General features: G+C 40.3%; 1 protein-coding gene across 4 annotated transcripts in view; it reads left to right on the top strand.

The window, feature by feature from the left end:
- ANAPC1 (anaphase promoting complex subunit 1) overlaps nt 1-17,949 on the top strand; it is a 129,395-nt gene that overhangs the window by 13,979 nt on the left and 97,467 nt on the right. For 3 of the 4 annotated variants that reach the window (XR_016315402.1, XM_089693256.1, XM_089693257.1), the window contains 4 exons: nt 729-829; nt 5,124-5,206; nt 7,879-7,952; nt 15,547-15,692. Coding sequence is in view for 3 of the 4 variants with exons in the window: in XM_089693256.1 (XP_089549382.1) it covers nt 729-829; nt 5,124-5,206; nt 7,879-7,952; nt 15,547-15,692 (404 nt within the window). In the remaining variant the exon portion in view is untranslated. Of the gene's footprint in view, nt 1-728; nt 830-5,121; nt 5,207-7,878; nt 7,953-15,546; nt 15,693-17,949 lie in introns of those variants that run through there. The other variant, XM_089693258.1, reaches the window with a different exon arrangement.

The raw sequence follows: 17,949 nt of genomic DNA, 5'->3' as shown, positions 1-17,949 counted from the left end.
GCACTAAAGTATTTTTCTAAGCAGCTCACCTCCCTTTGCATCCTCTGTATGTTTATATTTGATACTAGAATGCTGGACAGCTGTTAAATGACTGCTGGGAGAGAGAAACGGGCAGCTGAGCTGTTGAGAGTAAAACATAGTGCCTGCACCTACAGAGGTCAATGAGAACCGGTCACAGTTTTCATTTCATAGCTTGGATGTGCAGAAGAGTGGTTTACACTGCAGTAGAAAGTGCAGCAGCAAACGTTTAGTCTAGCACTATAACAAAGGAACAGGATCAATTAGAACTGTTTGCTTACAGGTTAATTAAAGCAGGGGATAATGGTGCATCTGCAGATGCAAAACTTACTTCCTTTTTGAGGTCTTGACAGTGAGGTGGTCTATAGACCTTGGAATATAGACACCGTACTATATGCTCTTACCTCACCAGCACAATAAAGGGTGCCACTGATGACTTTGTCTAGGAGTGCTTGTTAGCTGGCTGTCTCTGGCTTTTATACTTTCTGAGTTACTGAATTGAAATATGGATGCAAACTGTAAAGTGAGAATGAGGTCCAAACTCCTGACCTTTATACTTGTCCCAAGTCAATGACTGAGAGAATTGTGTTGTGCTTTTCAGAAACAGGTCAGAAATGGAAGCATTCATAATTTCTTACTACAGGCTTCCTCAAAAATAAAACCAAACCCTTATGTTTAATTTATACCTGCTTTTATTATATTATTCTCAGGTCAAGATAAAGTGGAGAAATGCATCTGTATCCTGCAGAGCTCCTGTATTAATGTCCATAACACAGAAGGAAAAGATTACATAGCACCATTGCCTTTTCAGGTAAGGAGGACCGTAGTTCTTGTAGGCTGGTGAGAGCATTAATATGCAATAAGTCTTAGCAACTGATCAAATCTCTTTTATCAGATAAAGTGGTTGTAAACCCTCTCATATACACTTTGAACTGAATAGCCCCAGACAATACACAGAGATGAAACAAATCCTCCTATACAGGTTTGACTTGTTTACCTGCAGTCTTCTCTTTTTTACATGCCTTCAAAAGTGCTGAATTTAGATAAAATCCTTTTGCATCTGTCAGTAGCACAGAGGAGGGGGCAGGGAGCTGCAGTTAGAGCTCTTGTACAGTATGTGTGAGAGTTGATTGGAGGAAAGGGGCACATCCCCCTTTATACACAAACAAAGGAAAAATGCAGAGCTGTGTTGTGAATAGGCAAGCTGTGTGCTGAGCTCTCCTCCCCCATCACCATTTTAGCTGGTGTTGGACAACTTGTCAAAACTGACTCCTGCTGATAAGAGGAACAAAGCACCAGAGAGAAATGACACTCAGGCTGCATTCACACTTGAGTGTTTTGTAGCTTGAAGCCCCCAAAACGCTCAAACTTAAAAAAAATCAATTGCTCTCTATGGTGTCTGTTCGTATGATCAGGTGTGAACAGGCACCATAGAGAACAATTAATTTTTTAAAGTTTGAGCTTTTTTGGAGCTTCGAACTTCAACCTACAAAACGCTCAAGTGTGAATGCAGCCTCAGAACTTTGGAGAGAGACAGGTAAACACTACATATATATATTCGGTGCTTTGTTCAGATATTATGACTTAGGTTTACAACCACTTTATTGTTTTTAAGGCTATTTATCTAGTTTGATATCAAAATACTCATCAGAACAGAAATACTGTATTGGATCTTTTGTTGCCAAGTTTTTTATGAAGGTGCAATTTGGATACACCACATGTTTTTTCTTGCCAAGTAGTCATGAAAGTTTATGGATGACAATGCCAGAGAATTCGCCTTAAAAACAAGTTGGTTAGGCCCCCACCGTTCTTTTCCATTCTTTTATGCCAAAAGATTGCTTTAAAGGCTAATAAAGGTCCAGGCAGATGTCTTATCATTCAGCAATATCTTTGCCGAGCCCTTGATGACATTATTGTGCTTCTGGTATCCAATGTGAAGATGACTTGGCTAAAGCATGGAAGCAGCAGACAGGCAGCAATAATCGTGTTGCTTGTTCTCAAAAGAAAAAGGAAAAAGTCAGCATCCCATTACACTGAGATTTTTCAGCAGCTTGTAATAATAGGCATGCTTGGAAGCGCTTGTTGATGTCCTCTGGATACATTCTTGAATCTCAGCTTTGCAAGCAATTCCTAAATCTGCTGCATCAAGCTGTGTGTGGCCACCTCAAGCCTCCTCAGATTTGATTGGTTGTAATTTAGAATATTAGGCTGCCCTACGTTTCATAGCAGGTATTACACAGTGCCAGATTTTTTTCTTTCTTCTGATTATGTATTTTTTTTTTATAAGTAACTTTTCATATGAGTAGTAAATTAGAACAGTTGGCTACACTAAGCTTCGTAGCAGATGTTATTACAGTCTAAAATGTGTTTGTTTTTTTTCTCCCCTCCCTTCTTTATATGTATTTTTGTATATTTTTTTGATACATAACTTTTAATTTTGAGTAATCACTCATAATAAATAATAGTTTATTTCCTTTATTATGAAATATAATTTTAGTGGAAGTAAAATTTTGTATTTTTTGCTTTTATTAGCTATAGGAGTCATTTTTAATCTAATTTAATCATACTCCATAGAAGATTCCTATTGCTTTTCCTTACTTTAAGATCCATGTTTGAACCAATGAATTTCAAGTCTATTTAGCAGAGGCAAATATATAAAAGCAGTCTGGATGGCTAGCCAGGTCTACAGCTTAGGCTATTTTATAAAGCTAAAATCTTTTTGGATAGAGTAGAGCAGCCCTTCTCAGCCAGGGTTGTTCCTTGAACAACGAGCAGATAAGTAACCATTGCCACCAATGATCTTTTTTCTATTGACCACAAATGTATGAAGCATTTTTTCTATTAGCCTTAAATTAAGGAGCATTCTTCCTTACATGTACATATTCACTTACTCCCATTGGCTGAGTGGTCATTTGATATACCTATGCCTTAGAAACTTTTGTAATTTATTATTTATTTATTACAGGTAGTTATATAGCACGGTAAATTTACACAGCATTTTACATATATATTGTGCATTCACATCAGTCCCTAACCCTCAAGGGGTGTACAATCTAAGTTCCCTAACTCACATTCATACATACACATACTAGGGCTAATTGTTTTTAGACAGGAGCCAATTGAGCTACCAGCATGTCTTTGGAGTGTGGGAGGAAATTGGAGTACCCGGAGGAAACCCACATAGGCAGAGGGAGGATCAAATACCCCTGTCCCCAAGACAGAAATATGGCACCGGAAATATATAATTAAGGGTTTGAATGTTCTTTTAATTTATCACTGCACTAGTACAGTATGTATGGATATGCTGTTATTTGATCTTGTTTTGTAACCTGCTGAGCCATGTCTTGGTTTTGTATTTTCGCTTGTTTTTTTTTTTTTTTGTAAAACATGAGAAAAAAATAAATAAATAAAATTTACCCTTTAAAAAAAAGAACATTCTTCATTTTGACAATCACACCATGAATGGTAGGTATAGTAAATTATCAGCAGAGGTTCCCAGAGACCTGAAAGTTATTTCAAGGGCTCCTCTGTTAACAAACATTGAAATAGGCTAGAGTAGAGAATGGTCAAACCCTGTGACAATTTTTTTTTTTAATATGTCCTTTTCTGGAGAGTTCCCTTCAATTCCTGTTTCAAACACAATGAGAAGAAAAAGGAAATTGTGTCTTGGTCAATTGCTACCCTTGGAATGTGTTGGTGACCTTTTTTATATTTTTGTTTTACCATAACTTTCTGTGCCAGAGATGATGGGGTCACCAAGACAAATAGAGTGCATTTGCCAAGAGGGACACAGACAACAGTTTTAATAATTTCATACTATATCCAGAACAAGGTTTTGGCTTTTTATATATACTTTGTCAAAGCTTCCACTATGCCCAATAAAATTAAAGAAACACTTTGAAAACACATCAGATCTCAATGAGGAAAAAATATCATACTGATATGGACTGAGTAGTGTGTTACGAAAGTAAGAATGCCGCATCATGTGATGGAAATGAAAATTATCAACCTACAGAGGACTGAATTCAAAGACACCCCGAAAATCAAAGTGAAAAAATTATGCAGCAGGCTAGTCCATTTTGCTGAAATTTCATTGCAGCAACTTGGAATGGTACTCGGTGGTTTATATGGCCATCACGTACTTGTATGCATGCCTGACAATGTTTGGGCATGCTCCTAATGAGACGACAGATGGTTCAGGGCATCACTGGGCTCCTGGACAGTATGAAGTGCAACCTGGTGGCGAAGGATGGACTGAAACGTGATCTATCAGAGGTGTTCTATTAGATTTAGGTTTGGGGAGTGTGGGGGCCATTCAGTGGTATAAATTCCTTTATCCTCCAGGAACTGCCTGCATACTCTCGCCACATGAGGCCGGGCATTGTCGTGCACCAGGAGGAACCCAGGACCCACTGCTCCAGCATAGGGTCTGACAATGGGTCCAAGGATTTCATCCCGATACCTAATGGCAGTCAGGGTGCCATTGTCTAGAATGTAGAAGTCTGTGCATCCCTCCATGGATATGCCTCCCCAGGCCATCACTGACCCACCACCAAAATGGTCATTCTGAACAATGTTACAGGCAGCATAATGTTCTCCACAGAAGAATTTTCTGGACTAAGTTGAACCCTTAGAGTTATTGGTTACTACTGAACTCCACCACAGGAAGGCTTTGCAATGAACAGAACTATTTATGGTTCCCCCTCTAAGAGACTTATTTTTCTGTGTTTGCTATGGGTTTGAAACACACATCAAATGTAGGACAATAAATTCCCACTTAACTCAATAGTGCAGTGTGGATGACAATTCTGAGGCCGCCTTTGATCTGCTTTGCATTGTATTTCCTCTGGACTTACAGTGCCTTGAAAAAGTATTCATTCCCCTTGAAATTTTCCACATTTTGTCATGTTACAGCTAAAAACATAAATGTATTTGATATTATATATAATAGACCAACACAAAGTGGCACATATTTGTGAAGTGGAAGGAAAATGATAAATGGTGTTCAAACTGTTTTACAAATTATCTGAAAAGTGTGGCATGCATTTGTATTCAGGCCCCTTTACTCTGTTTTATTTCTCATTATTTCATTCTGTGTTGGTTAGGTTGCAACTGTCTGGCCAACAAAATATGGCCTGTTGTTTGAACGTAACAGCCACTCACATGAGGTGCCACACAGTCCTCCTAGGTAAGTGTTTTTCATTATAGTTCTCAACAGAAAACACAAGTTATGTTTCTAAATTTATTAACCCCTTCACGCCTAAGAGTAAAACAAATCTAAATGCCTAAGCACAATTTTGCAACTCTGACGTGTTAGTAAAATCGTACATATCATCACAACAACCTTGTACATCCAGGTAAATTATACCACATTTTTTTTCAGGACAAATTGGGCTTTCATTTGATAGTAATGGATATCTCCTGATTTTTTTTTTTATTATTATCAAAGGAAAACTGGCCCAAAATAGTAAAAGAAAAATATTTTTTTTTATTTAGCTGTGTGTTTCTTGTTACTACCATAACCTACCACCAAAGAACAGCCCAAAATAAATTCTCCAGCTCTTGACGAGCGCTGCGATACCGTATGTGTATGTTATTTGTTGTTTGTACCCGTAGTAGAGCCCAGAAACAATAGTGCGCATTTTGTGTTTGACTTTTTTTTTTGTTTACCTAAAACACACTGATACCAATTTTGTTTTTAAATCCTGACCTTTTACTCTGACCTTGACCTTTTGACCCTGACCTTGACCCCATCAATAACCCTGGCACTGAACTAGATCAAACCTTGATCTAGGTATTTTTCTTTTCTTTTTTTTAATATTTATCTATCTTTTTTTTCCCCTCTATGGCAGGAGTTAGAGAGATACAATGTATCTCTCTCCTCCATTCATAGAGAGAAAAAAAACAAGGGGGCCGGGCTGCACAGTGACTGATCAGCCAATCAGAGGCTATCACAGCGATCATGTGACCTGTAATCGGGAGTCTCGGGTCCCAATCGTTAGAATGGGACCCGGGGCTCTCAGTGACACTGCGGTCTTTGTACTGGGAGCACGCTGTGTGGCTCTCTCCCAGCACAAAGACAGGTACGCAAATATGCGGCTCCACGGAAAAAAAGCCCAGTTCCGTGAGGCCGCATATTTGTGTTAAGTCGGCGTCAAGGGGTTAAGGTATACACTATAAATTATAAAGTCTTTTTTCCTTTCCCAAATTATATTAATACATTAAAAGAATGATCATAAATAAAATAAAGAATAATAAATAAATAATAAAATAAAATAAAAATAGATAAATATCCTCCTTATCCAAATGTCCACAGGTGCAATTCCAAAAAAACTATAGTCCTCTTTTTTTCTTCCAAGAAAATATCTCTCTTATTTTCAATCTTCAAGTAATGTCCAAATATTCATATACCTCAAAAACCAAAAAAACTCAACATAGTGTATTATCCTTATATCAAAACGAAAATCGTGCCATACATAGTGAGTCACATCAAACGCTAAAAATGTGAGAAAAAAAAAACGTAACTTATGGTTAAGGTATACAGTTATAGATTTTTAATTAAACGACGGGTGTACCCTTTTATTGAGTTTAGCTTACAAAATTTGCAATATTTTTTTCTCTTAATGTATACTGGGCAGCACTGCAGGCACATAGGTTTATTTTCTGTCTGTAGGAAGTTGGATGCTGAGAAGAATAGGGCTCATTCCAGCAGGCTCTATCATATAACTCAACCAATCCCCTTCTTTTTTTGCTTATTGTACTTCATATAATAAGAAAGCTTTTTAAAGCTGACATTGTCTATTTAGACATTGTTTAAATAGAAGAGCCATTTCTATTTTTTAATTGAATCTAAAAGGCCCTTTGTATTTTTTTTTTTCCCTGATCTGTGCAGCAATCCAGCTTGAAACAATGAATGTACTTTGCCTCTGTACCGGAGCTTCCTGTAACAAAGACCAGTCACTCTTGCTCTCCCTCTTTGTGCAGGGTGACTGGTCTTATATCCAGACCCTGTAGTTTTCTGCAGTGGGGTGACCTTTTAGTTCCCAAGCACAAGCTGGAATGGAGACTACTAATAGTATCACAACTTTAATATCTCTGTCTGCAAAGGCATTTGCAGTACAAAAAGTGGAATTTCTATCCTTTTGTCGCTGTTGAGGAATATGTTTAAATGGACATTTTTGTACCTGGAGTTTTGACTTAAATGATAAGCTAAAATGACATTATAACGCATTCTGTTACACAGTTACAGCAATTTTGCTTGCATAATGTATGTCAGCATGTATTCAAACAGAGGTTATCACCGGTTATAATCTAAGGTAAACAAATTTTAAACTTTTCTGGACATTTACTTCTTTACACAATCAGTGTAGTAGTATGTTATTGAACAGGTTAGACCGTTTCTGAAAAGATGGTGGATTATCCTGTTTCCATTCGTACACCTATACATTTCCTATCAAAGAACAATGTTTCAAAGAGTATCTTGTAATAAAGAGAGAAATGCACTGTTTCCTGGTCAGTAGTAGTGGAAGATGCTTGCATACAAACAGCGTATCTATCTTAAGAAGCTTACACTGCTTTCCTCTGCTCCTTTTTTTGAGGCAAAAAATCCCCAAACTAATGACACATTCTTCAGCGCCTTAGCTTGCCATCCCTGCTGCCATCCTTTACATCTCCTACTCTTCCCTCTCCATGCTTCCTTATGGTACCTGCTGTTAGGCATGGCTTTTAGATGTAAGTGTTTACTGTCTGACATGTTCACTTTAAAATATTCGCCTGTGATACAAAAATGGCTAAAGGTTTAGTTTACAAAATGGTTACCATTATTGGAGTTCCTCTGTAATGGATTGTTTTCATTTTTAGGGAACCTTTGCCAACTATGTTCAGCATGCTGCATCCATTAGATGAAATCACACCTCTTGTGTGCAAATCAGGAGGTGAGTGTAAAAATTAAGGAGAAAATGTATTTAGAGAGAGTGAGTACACTACAGCTACTATGCTACACTTTTTGAGCCATAAATAGATTTTTAACACAGCCATTGTCAACTTAAGCTGACCATAGATGGCTAGAACCTCTAACGAACAATTTTAGGAAAAGTTGTACGAAAATTCTTGGAACATTCTCAGACTATTCTAATGGTGTTCAAAAGATTTTGTTTGCTTTCAACATTTGATTTTGGAATGAATGCTCTTTACCAAACAAAAGCCACATTCACTGTTAGAAATTTGTTTGTAATTTGTAATCTTGCACCTTCGAATTTTCTCATCCCTGCAGTTAGTCGACCCACTGATTAGAAAAATGAACGAAAGTTTATTAGAACATTTTTGTCCTAAAAATTTTCATTTTAAATTTTGCCCATTTTCAGTGCTGTGAAAAAGTATTTGCCCCTTGCTGCTTTTTTTTTTCTTTGCTCATTTGTCACACTTAAATGATTCAGATCATCAAACAAATTTTAATATTACACAAAGATAACCAGAGTGAATAAAAAATGCCATTTTAAATGATTTCATTTGTTAAGGGAGAAAAGTTATCTAAACCTGCCTGGCCTTTTGTGAAAAAGTAATTTCCCCCAAACCAAATAACTGGTAGTACGACCCTTAGCAGCTACAACTGCAATCAAGCATTTGTGATGACTGGCAATGAGTCTTTCACTTCGCTGTGGAGGAATGTTGGCCCACTCTTCTTTGCAGAATTTTTTTAATTCAGCCACATTGGAGCGTTTTTGAGCATGAATGGCCTTGAGGCCATACCACAGCATCTCAATTGAATTAAAAAAGTCCAGACTAGGCCACTCCAAAAACTTTAATTTTTTTTTTTTTTTTGAGCCATTCAGAGTTGGACTTGTTGGTGTGTTTCGGATCATTGTCCTGCTGCATAACCCAAGTGAGCTTGAAGTCATGAACCGATATCCGGACATTCTGTTTCAGGATTTTCTGGTAGAGCACAGAATTCATGGTTCCATCAATTATGGCCCGTTGTCCAGGTCCTCAAGCTGCAAAGCAGCTCCAGACCATCACACTACTACCACCATGCTTGACTGTTGGTATGATCTATTTATGAAATGCTGTGTTAGTTTTACACCAGATGTAAGAGGACGCACACTTTCCAAAAAGTTCAACTTCTGTCTCAGCAGTCCACAGAATATTTGCCCAAAAGTCTTGGGGACAATCAAGATGTTTTTTGGCAAATGTGAGACACGCCTTTTGTGTTGTTGGTCAGCAGTTGCTTTTACCTTTTAAGTCTTCCATGAATGCCATTTTTGCCAAGTCTCTTTCTTAATTTTGACTTCTGAACACTGATCTTAATTGAGCCAAGTGAGGCCTGCAGTTCTTTAGATGTTGTTCTGGGTTCTTTTATGACCTGGATGAGTCGTCGTTGTGCTGTTGGAGTGATTTTGGTAGAACAGCCACTCCTGGGAAGGTTCACCACTGTTCCAAGTTTCCTCCATTTGTGGATAATGGCTCTCACTGTGATTCACTGGAATCCCAAAGCCTTAGAAATCACTTTGTAACCCTTTCCAGACTGATGCATATCAATTACTTTTTCTCATCTGTTCTTTTATTTAAGTGTGACAAATATGGGAAAAAGGTTCTCTCGTTCTGGGAGGACGTCATATGACGTCCTCCCACTCTAACCATGCATGCAAGGATCCGGGAGCGTGCATCGCGGCGATCGGTGGTGTGCTGTGTCCCTGGGACACAGCGGATCACCAATCCATAGAAAGAGCCGAAGATGTCGGCTCGGTCATGTGATCAGCTGTGTCCAATCACAGCTGGTCACATGTAAATGGGGAAATGCCGGTTATCGGCATTTCTCTCCTCACAAGCTGTCACGCTGATGTGTGCCCTGATGATCAGTGTAGCCCCAGCAGTGCCACCTGTCAGTGCCCATCACTGCCAGCTGTCAGTGCCTCATCAATGTCACATATCAGTGCCTACCAGTGCACATCAGTGCCACCTATCAGTGTCCATCTGAGCTGCCTTTCAGTGCCACCTATCAGTGCCAGTCAGTGCCAGACAGTGCTGCCTATCAGTGCCACCTATCAGTGCCATATATGAGTGCTGCCTTTCAGTGCCCATAAGCGATGCCTGTCAATGCCCACCAGTGCCACCTACTAGTGCCTCCTCATCAGTGCCACCTATCAGTGCCCATCAGTGCAGCCTATCAGTGCCCATCACTGCAGCCTCATTAGCGCACATCAGTGAAGGAGAAAAATCACTTATTTACAAAATTTTATAACAAAAACTAAGAAAAATTTTCAGTTGTTTTTGGTTTGTTTAGCAAACAAATAAAAATCCCAGAGGTGATTAAATACCACCAAAAAAAGTTCTATGTGTATCAAAAAATTATAAAAATTTCATATGGGTACAGTATTGCATGGCTTCGCAATTGTCATTTAAAGTGTGACAGTGCTGAAAGCTGAAAACTGTCCTAGGCAGGAAGGGGGTGTAAGTGCCCTGTAGGCAACTGGTTAAATTTAACACCATAGTATAAAAGCCTGTCAGTTGGCTTATAAAAATGCACCAAAATACAATCAAAGGTAGAAATTCGTACTGAGGATCATAGTCTACACATTTTGCAGGATCACCCACTTCTTCAGGACTCTTCTGGCATCATACAGATATCAGAAGGTTTTTTGACAGTGAACTGTAAAATACATAACCATCACATTATAAACCTTTATCTATACAAAAACCTATACATTGCTCAAAAAAAATAAAGGAACACTTTTTAATCAGAGTATAGCATCAAGTCAATTAAACTCCTGGGATATTGATCTGGTCAGTTAAATAGCAGAGGGGGTTGATAATCAGTTTCAGCTACTTTGGTGTTAGTGAAATTAACAGGTGCACTAGATGGGCAACAATGAGATGACCCACCAAACAAGAATGGTTTTACAGGTGAAGCCACTGACATTTTTTTCCTACTCATCTTTCTGACTGTATTTCACTAGTTTTGCATTTGGCTAGGGTCTATGTCACTACTGGTAACATGAGGCGATACCTGGACCCTACAGAGGTTGCACAGGAAGTCCGTCTCCAGGATGGTAGATCAATACGTGCCCATTGCAAGAAGGTTTGCTGTGTCTCCCAGCACAGTCTCAAGAGCGAGGAGATTCCAGGAGACAGGCAGTTACTCTAGGAGAGCTGGCAGGGCCGTAGAAGGTCCTCAACCCATCAGCAGGACTGCTATCTGCTCCTTTGTGCAAGGAGGAACAGGATGAGCACTGCCAGAGCCCTACAAAATTACCTCCAGTAGGCCTCTGGTGTGAATGTCTTTGACCAAGCAATCAGAAAAAGACTTCATGAGGGTGGTCTGAGGGCCCTACGTCCTCTAGTGGGCCCTGTGCTCACCATACCCTGTGCTTACCATGCCCGGCACCATAAAGCTCGCTTGGCATTTGCCATTGAACACCAGAATTGGCAGGTCCGCCAGTAGCGTCCTGTGCTTCACAGATGAGAGCAGGATCACTCTGAGCATGTGACAGACATGAAAAGGTCTGGAGAAGTCATGGAGAACATTATGCTGCCTGTATCATTGTTCAGCATGACTGTTTTGGTGGTGGGTCAGTGATGGTCTAGGGAGGCATATTCATGGAGGGACACACAAACCTCTACAGGCTAGACCAGGGGTGGGCAAACTTTTTGCCTTGAGGGCCGCAATGGGTTCATATATTGGACCCGGGGGCCGGACCAAGAGTAGATGAATGATGTGTATGTGTCATCCATAGTAAGTATAGTAATATTCCCCCATAGTAAGCATAGTAATTAATCCCCCATATAGTAATTCATCCCCCATAGTAATTAATCCCCCATATAGTAATTCATCCCCCATAGTAATTCATCCCCCATAGTAATTCATCCCCCATATAGTAATTCATCCCCCATATAGTAATTCATCCCCCATATAGTAATTCATCCCCCATAGTAATTAATCCCCCATATAGTAATTCATCCCCCATATAGTAATTCAATCCCCCATATAGTAATTCATCCCCCATAGTAATTCATCCCCCTTATAGTAATTCATCCCCCATAGTAATTCATCCCCCCTATAGTGATTCAATTTACTTACCTTTGCTCCGCGCGTTCCTCTCGCCGTGTTCCCGCGCCGTTCCGGTCTTCAGGGCGGACTGTGAGAGGAGCCTAGCTCCCCTCACGTTCGTCACGCTGCCTCGCCTACACACATTCTGACAGCCATCCTGACAGTATCACGCTCCGCGGGCCGGATTAAAAGGTCCGCCGGGCCGTAGTTTGCCCATTGCTGGGCTAGACAATAGCACCCTGACTGCCATTAGGTATCGGGGTGAAATACTTAGACCCATTGTCAGAAACTACACAGGTGCAGTGGGTCCTGGGTTCCTCCTGGTGCACGACAATGACCGGCCTCATGTGGCGATAGTATACAGGCAGTTCCTGGAAGATGAAGGAATTGATGCCATTGAATGGCGCCCATGTTCTCCTGACCTAAATCCAATAGAACACCTCTGGGATATCATGTTTCGGTCCATCCGACGGCTCCAGGTTGCACCTCAGACTGTCCAGGAGCTCAGTGATGCCCTGGTCAAGATCTGGGAGGAAATACCCCAGGACACCATCTGTCGTCTCATTAGGAGTATGCCCTGACATTGTAAGGCATGCATACAAGCATGTGAGGGCAATACAAACTACTGAGTACCATTTTGAGTTGCTGCAATTAAATTTCAGCAAAAATAGACTAGCCTGCTGCATCGTTTTTTTCACTTTGATTTTTGGGGTGTCTGAATTCAGTCCTGTGTAGGCTGATAATTTTCATTTCCATCAAACGATGGAGCATTCTTACGTTCCTAACGCGTTACCCAGTCCATATCTGGTATAGAAATCCAGCATTATATTTTTTCCCTTTGAGATCTGATATGTTCCTTTAATTTTCTTGAGCAGTGAACATAGCAAGACACCACTTGCTGACTCTAGTACTAACCCTTACAGCATTCAAAGGGGAAAAAATAAATAAATAAATAAAATTATTCTTCTGCTGGAGTAAGGCTTTATATCCCTCAGCAAGCCATGGCAATACAGAGATAGGGAAGTGAGGGAGGACAAAGGGGTGGGCTTCCAAAATCTTTTTTTCGGGTAGAAAAGGTCTTCTACAAACCCTATCCTGTAATGGCTTCCCTGTGGATTAGATCAGTTTAAATCTCTGCCTTATCTGGACTTTCCACAGCTTCAGGGTTATGTCTCTCTAATCTATTCATGTCTAGGGAGAAATTTTCGACAGCCATCTGAGGCTTATGTGAACAGCTCTCAGGGGTTTCACTGTGTTGTTGTTGTTAATATTATTATTATACAGGATTTATATAGTGCCAACAGTTTGCTCAGTGCTTTACAATATAATGGGAGACAATACAGCAACAATACAGTTCAGTACAAGAGGGTTAGGAGGGCCCTGCTTCTTGGAGCTTACAATCTAAGAGAGAGGGGCTAGTGGTACAAAATGTAGTAACTGTGGGGGATGGACTGGTAGGAAGAGTAGAAGATTCCATTATTAGGTGAGGGCAGGATAGGCTTCCCTGAAGAGAGAGGTTTTCAGAGATCGCCTAAAAGTGATCAGAGAAGGCAATAGTCTGATAAATTGGGGTAGAGAGTTCCAGAGGATGGGGGAAGCTCTGGAAAGCCTGGGATGCAGTGGTGAGCGCTATTCCCCTGTTGCAGGAGGATGAGGTTTTGAAGGATCATCCTTTTGAGGTCGATGAGGATCAAGAGCCGTTTTATTTTTTTGGAGGGTCCTGTCAGATACAGACTCAAGGTCCTGGGTTGGTACTTTGTTTGGCATGATCAGAACTTAAAGAAGTATATCAAGTTGCTGCTTCTGGAGTATACTTCTCCAGAGGTCACTGGATTTGGGTCCTGGAAGTTGCCAAAACATCCCATATCTTTTCCTGTGCATCCTCATTTGCAGGAAGTTATGTATGCAGCCTGGGCTCAACTGGAGGATGTGCTTTCACCTTTGAAACAGTTCACTCAGCAGTACCCTATGGAGGAGGATTTCTCTAAAAAGTGGCATTCTCCAGCCACAGTCCTGGTTATTTTCTGCCTGAACAAGACTCTTGACAGTCCCGATGGCTGAGGTTCCAGTCTTTAAGGACACGAAGGATAAAAGGTTGAAAGTCGTTTTAGGATACCCTTCTCTATGGAAGGTGCAGCTCTGCAGAAGGCAATAGTTGTGATTGGAGTTTGCCAAGTGCTGTAAGTGTGAGCAAAATTGTATGCTCTGGTCCAGGGAATCTGATCCTGAGTATCCTGTCATTGCATAATACCTAGAGTATTTTTATTTTAATTTCTTAGTAGGTGCCTTGGAGGATTTCACTTGGCAGCTCTCTGTACTGAACATTCATGTTCATGCATGTGTGGAGAATGCTGTGGCTCAAATTCTGATCTTCTCTGTAGGAAGCAAATTGAGCTGCTCCTTGTGGGGGCATGCATTTGCCTATTGCCCTCCAATCTCAGGTGACATCCTCAAGATTTCTGGGGGAATCCCTGTATCCATTTCTTTTGAGGGTGCTGGAAAAAGTTGTCTTTCAGTGTGGTTTTGTATTCTCTAAGAATAAGACACCATCCCTGGATCTGCCTATGAATCTGAATTTGAAGTTTGGCTCTGGAGTGATGAATCTCTTCATGGATGTGGAAACATTTTTTCTTCTGACAACTTGGAAGGTTCTGACAGTGAATGCCAGCCTGACAGGCTGGAATGATCTTCTGGAGAACCAGGTGTTTCACTGAACATAGTTGGTGGAGGTGCAGACCTTTTAGATCAACATCTTGGAACTTTGGGCAATTTATCCTTCTCTCCATCCTTGACCCATTTGCCTTCGGGGTTTCCTGGTTTTAAGTGCAGTCGAACATTGCCACAGCGGTGGCATTTTTAAAATCAATAAAATGGGACAAGAATCATATACCACTCAGGAACAGGCAGACATAATATTGTCCTGTCTTGGAAATACAGAAAGAGCACCAGGTCAAAATCGAAGGAAAGAGTCCAAGATAATGCTAATTGTCATATAAGCACAGCTGAAGTGTTTCTGTGACTACTGTCCCCTACAGTCAGCATAAACAGAAAAAAAAATTGTTTTTACAGCACAATGCAGTGATTGATAGAGCTGGTGTCCTATGATGTACTCCAAGAAAAGGATCTGAGCCGGAAGTGGGAGCGGGTACCTGTCAAAACCAGGTACCCCCTTCCCTCCAAAAAATAGATCCAAATATGACAATGGAGGGGGTAAAAGGCAGACAAGTGGAGCTTCCCTTCTGGGTGGTGAAACTCTGCTTTAAAGTAGTGTACATGCTTTTATTTTTTTTTTTATTGTATTAAATAGATTGATTTGTACATTAGCCACTAGAGGGAGCAAACATTCAAGGAGTCCATGTTCATACACACAGGAGTAAGTTTCTTTTTTTTGTAATAATTAATATAAGTTCATCAAGCTGATCTATTAAATGTATTTCATAAATAAATATGAATACTACACAATACCTTTTTAACTTTTATTACAGGTATATTCGCCAGCTCCCGTGTACAGTATGTTTCTGATAACACACTAAGGATTGTTTTCACCAATACTGACCCATCCATTGTGATGACCTATGACACAGTGCAGGGTGCACACACAGTATGGGCTGTGCGTAAAGTCAAATCAGAAGTAAGAGACAAAAATTGTGTATATATGACATAAATATATCTGTATTTTCCCTATGCAGAGAAGTATTTTGTTTTAAATGCAGCAGTACATATTCACGTTTTCTTCATTTCCTCACTGCCATGCAGAGAGGAAACACTGTGTAATCTCCAAGTTGCTAGTCTGAGCCTGAACAGGGCTGAGGACTGTCTCCCCACCCCTGTGTGACAGCACTGAGCCAATCAGCCCAATCAGCAATGCTGTCAACAAGAGACGAAGGGGAGTTAAGCTGGTCATAGATGGATCAAAATTCAGCCAGTTCAGCATTTCCGTTCATGAGAAGGCTTCACGATTGACTTCTCATGAATGGGCTTATTGTAAAATTTTGCTTCCATCAGCACATGCAGCCAAATGGCTTCAGCGTTGATCAGTGTATTCTGCGGAGTCACCATTTTCAGAAGAAAATGTTTCAGCGGGGAGGATTCTCCCATCCACCTCAACTTGTGTAGGTCTGGAAATCGGTTCAATTTTTGTCATTCAGTCTGTTGTCTGAACGAAAAAAGCTGTGCCATGTATGGCCAGCTTTAATATACCTTTTATACTCGGAAGTACCTGGTATGTTTTTTAGTCCCAGTGGCTGAACAGAGTGGTGAGCTCATCTTGGCCTGAGGTCTATCATAACGGTTATCAACCTTTTACATTTTTTTTAAAGGTGCTTTTATTAATTTTAACCAAAAAACAAAAAGGTAAATGGTCATGGTACATACTGACAGGCCAGAAGTACAAAGGAATATTGAGCAAATGTTCAGTTTCATATAAGCACCACAAATATAGCCCATCAGAAGTACAACTCTAACATCACAGCTGGTGAGTTTCCAATATAGGCACATATAGCACAAGAACAACATACAATAAAGGTAAGGCACAAAACCATAAATCTCATACAAGAACACAAAAGCAACACGGTATAAAACACATCGCAAGGGGGTTCAACAGACATTAAATTTCTGTCTCACCAGAGACTGCAGAGGTCCAGGAATTTTAACACATTTTTTTTTGGACACCCTCTCACAGAGTAAGTAATTTTATACATAGGTAAGGCACTTTTTAGCAAATCAATCTAAATATGTAGAGTGGGGGGGGGGTTGCCTTTTTCAACATAAAACAATGGCCTTTTTCTCATAAAAGAAAAGAAATCGAAGTAAGGTTTTTTTGAGAGACATTAGGGCCTCCTCCTCAAGGTCTCCAAGGAGACATCGAGCTGGGGTACATATATTAGGCAAGGCCAACTTTTCCTCCATAAAGTGACACTAGACTAAAATTGCCTCACCCCTGGGCAATCCCATATCATATGAAAGAAGTCTCCAGTAGCTACATGACAACTATAGCAGTTTGGAGAGTCCAGTCTACCCATCGCATACAATCTAAGTGGGGTATAGTAAATTCTATGTATATATGTTCGTTGAATCGCCTTATCCCCAGCTACTATAACCCAATAGAGCTGGTACCCCAGCCCTCTAGGAGAGGAAATTAACCTGGAATAGTATCTGGAGACCAACTTTGCATGATCATGGTCAAATAACAAAAATTCCATTCCAAAGGCCGAAGATGAATGTCATGAAGGCCAAACTGCATGTTGTAGCTGTACTTAGTAAGAATAGTAAGTGTTCAGAATGCCCAGTTCAGCCCTTAGTACAGGAAAAGATTTAAAAGTCTCTGGGCTGATAGCTGATGGGCATACTTGAGCCCAAAGTGGGCCCAACACTGCACATCAGGAAGCTTAGCAAACTGACAGACTTTTGTTGAACAATAAAGGGGCATTCCGGGACCAAGAGATTACAAATATGATTACTTTTATAAGAGAGCTTCAGTACATTTGCCCCTATAAAGGGATACGGGCAATTCCTTTAGAGAGGATTGATCAATGCTTCATAAGATTGCATAAGGGCAGCCTGAGAGGTGACCGAGGCATTATCTGGATTAGGGAAAAACCACCAATGAATGTGAGTCAGCTGAGCAGCCAAATAGTAGCATTGTAGATTAGGCAATGCCAAACCACCTCCTTGTACTGGAAGTTGTAAAGTTTCCAGAGAAATCCTGGGGGGGGGGGGGGGCGCGAACCCCATAGAAAAGCTTTAAAAAAGCATTAACATGCACAAAAATCATATTGGGTAGATATATCGGTGCATGCCAGAACACATCAAGAAACCGAGGTAAAAAAATTATTTTAAATATGTTTATGCTGCCCAATAGACTTAAATAGTGATGAGTGGTATTGTTC

The sequence above is a fragment of the Staurois parvus genome, unplaced genomic scaffold, assembly GCF_062004578.1.
Source record: "Staurois parvus isolate SC_StPar_1 unplaced genomic scaffold, SC_StPar_1.0 ptg000619l, whole genome shotgun sequence".
Classification (NCBI taxonomy): domain Eukaryota; kingdom Metazoa; phylum Chordata; class Amphibia; order Anura; family Ranidae; genus Staurois; species Staurois parvus.
The sequence above is the reverse complement of the archived record's forward strand: the minus strand, read 5'-3'. Positions and strand labels throughout refer to the sequence as shown.